General features: G+C 34.7%; 1 protein-coding gene across 1 annotated transcript; it reads left to right on the top strand.

Annotated features, from left to right (window-relative positions):
- Nucleotides 1–1,970: 1,970 nt before the first annotated feature.
- LOC119809627 (olfactory receptor 8B3-like) lies at nt 1,971–2,903 on the top strand. The gene has a single exon (XM_038322583.1). The coding sequence runs from the start codon at nt 1,971–1,973 to the stop codon at nt 2,901–2,903; it is 933 nt and encodes a 310-aa protein (XP_038178511.1).
- Nucleotides 2,904–4,564: the final 1,661 nt, after the last annotated feature.

Below are 4,564 nucleotides of genomic sequence, written 5' to 3' on the forward strand. Positions count from 1 at the left end.
CAGTCATTGTTTGCACTATGATGAGTGTAAACATCATTGTTATATTTAAAGTCTAAGTAGTTTTCTTGCTTTGAATATTTCAATATTTATTATAAATATTTAGCTGGGTTATGTAGTTGTTTAATTGAGAATGGCCCTCACATGATCATATGTTTGAAAGTTTGGTTCACATTTAGTGGAAATATTCAGAAAGGATTATAAGGTGTGGTCTTGATGAAGAAGGTATGGTCTTAGTGGAGACCATTTGTTATGGGGTGTGGGTTTGGAGTTTTCCAAAATCCAATCCATGCCCCATCTTGCCTACAACTTGTTGATCAGATGTGATCTAGTAAATATCACTGCAGACCTATGCTCACCTGTTAAATGTTCCTTAGCATGTTTCTTACAAACTAATCAATACTCTGAAGCTGTAATGAGCCCCCACTGAAATGCTTTCCTTTATAAATTGCTTCGATCATGATTTTGCACCTCAAAAGTAGCAACCCTAACTGGCCAGTGAAACATAGTACACAGTTATTTTAGAGAGTGGGAGTGCTGATGAAAATAGAGTTGTTACTCAAGAGCAGGAGTGATTTCATGGGGTTTGGTCCAGTTCATTGAAAATAAACGAAGGAAGAAACAAGTTCAAAAAAAGGTATGGCTAAATCTCAGGAAAGATGATGCATTACAAATATTTCCACATTTTTGAAAAGTTTGAGTAAAGCACAAAGCAAGTTTGAATGGCAGGCATCCTGTGGGATATTACTGTTAAAAATTCACAAACAAAACAAAAAGTAACCAAAGCAAAAGATTTTCCTTGGAGATGAAGGTCAGTAAGAGATGGGAATTCAAAATTGGCTTAAGTACAGAAGGTGTATCAATCCCTATGAGAAGGCCATACCTAATTCTCTTCAGACATAAAGATATATCATGGTCTAGCATGCAGATGAAACCACCTCAAACAATTTTTTATAATTGGCAGCTGTGCTCTAGGAAGAGACTGAGGAAGATTTTACTGTAGGTGAACGGGCAAGTGTAGTACAGAAATAAAGTACATAAAGTTTTCTGGTGTTTAATCCAATGGCAAGAATGAACCTAAGAAAAGCTGTTTGTTTTTAATCTAATGCTTCAGGCAATTAAGGATTCACACTATACTTTATGAGCAGTATTTCAGAAAAAAATTCCAAGAAATGTAAGATATTGATTAAGTGACTAAGATTCTTAGAATGCAAGAAACACTGAGTCTTCTGGCTTAATATCATCCTTTGGGATAGCAAGGGTAGGTGAAAAACACTATTTTCTCTCTTAAGTATGAGAAAGTAAATTTTAAAATATTTCATTTTTTGAGATTATGACACAATAACATTATTTTCTCTTCCATTCAAAATCTCCCATATAACCCCCATTCTCTTTTTCAAGTACATTGCCCATATATGTGCATGCAAGTATATTATAAATATATAAGCACCACCTGATAAGTCTACATGTTATTTGTAAATATGTTCTGAAATTTATGCTAATGTATGTCTTTTATGTAATTCCTTTTTTGGAACATACTTGAAACTGAAGCAAGTCATATATAATTTACAAATTGTTTTAAACACTTTATTCACATGAGATATCCAAAGTAAAGCAAATTCAAATAGAATTTCCCACCATATAGTCTTGCGATTATATGTTTGGGTAAACATAGCAGACATAAAGTAAGAAGACATTTGTAAGATATAATCTGTTCAGAACCAAGTCTTTAAGAAATCATTATTAAATATTATTAACATGCTGATGACTGGGTCTTCAGAAGTTAACCATATTTTGAACTGAATCATTTTACTCTTTGTTCAGCATCTCTTGACTTTATCTCCCATCACAAACAGGTGAGTGATTTTCAGGCACATGTACCACATGCATGAGAGAACAAATACTTGTATATTCTCCGTGGCACATTATTTTAACTGTTTCCTTTTTATCTCCACAGATTCTCTTAGAGAAAAATGGCTCTGAAAAATGGCTCTGTGGTAACAGAATTTGTTCTCTTGGGTTTAACAGACAACCCTGACTTGCAAATACCCCTGTTCTTAGTTTTTCTAGTAATGTATTTGATAACTGTCCTGGGAAATTTGACTTTAATCCTTTTAACTGTGCTGAACTCTCACCTTCATACCCCCATGTACTTTTTCCTCTTTAACTTATCTTTTATAGACCTCTGTTATTCTTCCGTTGTTACACCCAAAATGCTAATGAACTTTGTACTAAAGAAGAATATTATCGGTTTTGCAGGATGTATGACTCAACTCTACTTCTTTTGTTTTTTTGTCATCTCTGAATGTTACGTCCTCACAGCAATGGCCTATGATCGCTATGTGGCTATTTGCAATCCACTCATGTATAATGTTGCCATGTCCCCAAAGGTCTGTTCCTATCTTATGCTTGGTTCATATTTGATGGGGATTTTTGGTGCCATGATCCACACTGGATGCATCCTGAGACTGACCTTCTGTGCTGGAAACATCATCAACCACTACTTCTGTGACCTCCTGCCTTTGATGAAGCTCTCCTGCACCAGCACCTATGTCAATGAGATAGAGATTTTCATTATAGGGGGAAAAGATATCATTGTACCTGGCATTGTTGTCTTTATATCTTATGGATTCATTCTTTATAGTATCCTCCAAATAAAGTCTACTACAGGAAGGTCCAAAGCCTTCAATACCTGCAGTTCCCACATAATTGCTGTTTCCTTATTTTATGGATCAAATGCATTTATGTACCTAAAACCCTCCTCAGTTGGATCTTTGAATGAAGGAAAAGTATCATCTGTCTTCTATACCATTGTGGTTCCCATGATGAATCCTTTAATCTACAGTTTGAGAAACAAAGATGTTATAGTTGCCCTGAGAAAAACTTTGAACAGAAGAAAGATCTGATAAGAAACTATCTTTGTACCAACAGTCAGAATTCCAAGACATTCAAGGTATAGCCCTGCTTTATTATCTTATATTTTCAATATAACAAAATAATTTTTATTTTCCATTCCATATTTTGGTATTTTTTCTTTGTTTCCACACAGTTGTCATTTATACTTTTGGTATTTATAAATTCTAAGACAAAAATTTATTAATTATAGCCTTTTTCATGTTATTCTGGGGTTTGTTCTGAAAAGCAAAAAATGGTTTTCTAGTGATTAAATAAAAGAACAAGGGTTAATGAGCATGGTATTAGACAATGTTGCTTAAGTATATCTGTTTGAAATGACTGTTTTTCTATGCAGATCTTTCTCAATTGAAATAAATTAAATAAATAAAGCTCAAAATGTTTCTGTGTAATATAGTCATATTTATATTATACAGATATAACATCATATTAAGAAATTATATATATATATATATATATATTGAGCAAGGTTGTAGAATTTAATGAAATTAGTAGTCCTTAATGTATAGTAAAGCTCATTAAATAATAAATACAGAAGAATCTGTTAATTTTGATATCAAGTTCATAACTTTTAAATATGGACTCAATGTACAACATTTTAAAGATATAATTTTACTATATCAGAATATGAGGTAAATTTTCCCTTTTGGAATTTGGTTGTGATTTCATCCTTAATATGATACTAATTTGAATCATTTGTTTTTCTACTTTTCTTTCTAGTATTTTTTTAAGGTTTTGTTTGTTTAGAAAACAAGTTAATATCTCTTTTTGGAAGAAGAGGTTGCATTTCTTGATAGTGCAGCTGGGAAAGGCCGCCTGAAATCTAGAACTGGTATGCCTTACTAAAAGATTTTGTAATGCTTTCTGAAACTTATCGATCTGTTGTCAATGATTTTTGCTGTGATTTCTGTTTGAATGACTGATTATTTCTGAGTTTCTGTTAGGTTCTTTTCAGTGTCTTGATTTCTTTTTTATTATTATTTTATTTTATTACTTAAAAATACCAATCAAAATTCCCATTTCATCCTCTCCTCCCACTCCCTCCACACACCCTCTCCTCCCCTTATCCCTTCCAATCCTAAGATAGGGCTAGGCACCCTGACCTGTGGAAAGTCCACGGTCCTCCCCACTACATCCAGGTTGAGCAAGGTATACATCCAGAGAGAATAGGATCCCAAAATGTCAGTACATGAAGTAGAGACAAATCCCAGTGCCACTGTCAGTGGCCCCTCAGTCTGCCCCAACTGTCAACCACATTCAGAGAGTCTAGTTTGATCCCATTCTCATTCATTCCCAATCCAGTTGGAGTTGGTGAGCTCCCATTAGCTCAGGTACATTGTCTCAGTGGGTGAACCCCTCAAGCCTTGACTTCCTTGCTCATACTCTCCCTCCTTCTGCTCTTCAAATGGACGTTGGGAGTGCAGTCCAGTGCTCTGATGTGGGTCTCTGCCTCTGTTTCCATCTGTTGTTGGATGAAGGTTCTATGGTGATATTTAAGATATTCATCAGTCTGACTACAGGGCAAGGCCAGTTCAGGCACCCTCTCCTCTATAGCTTAGGGTCTTACCTGGGATCATCCTTGTAGATTGCTGGGAATTTTTCTAGGACAAGGTTTCTTGCTAACCCTAAAATGGCTCCATCAATCAAGATATCT

The sequence above is a fragment of the Arvicola amphibius genome, chromosome 3 (genome assembly GCF_903992535.2).
Source record: "Arvicola amphibius chromosome 3, mArvAmp1.2, whole genome shotgun sequence".
In the NCBI taxonomy this organism is placed as follows: domain Eukaryota; kingdom Metazoa; phylum Chordata; class Mammalia; order Rodentia; family Cricetidae; genus Arvicola; species Arvicola amphibius.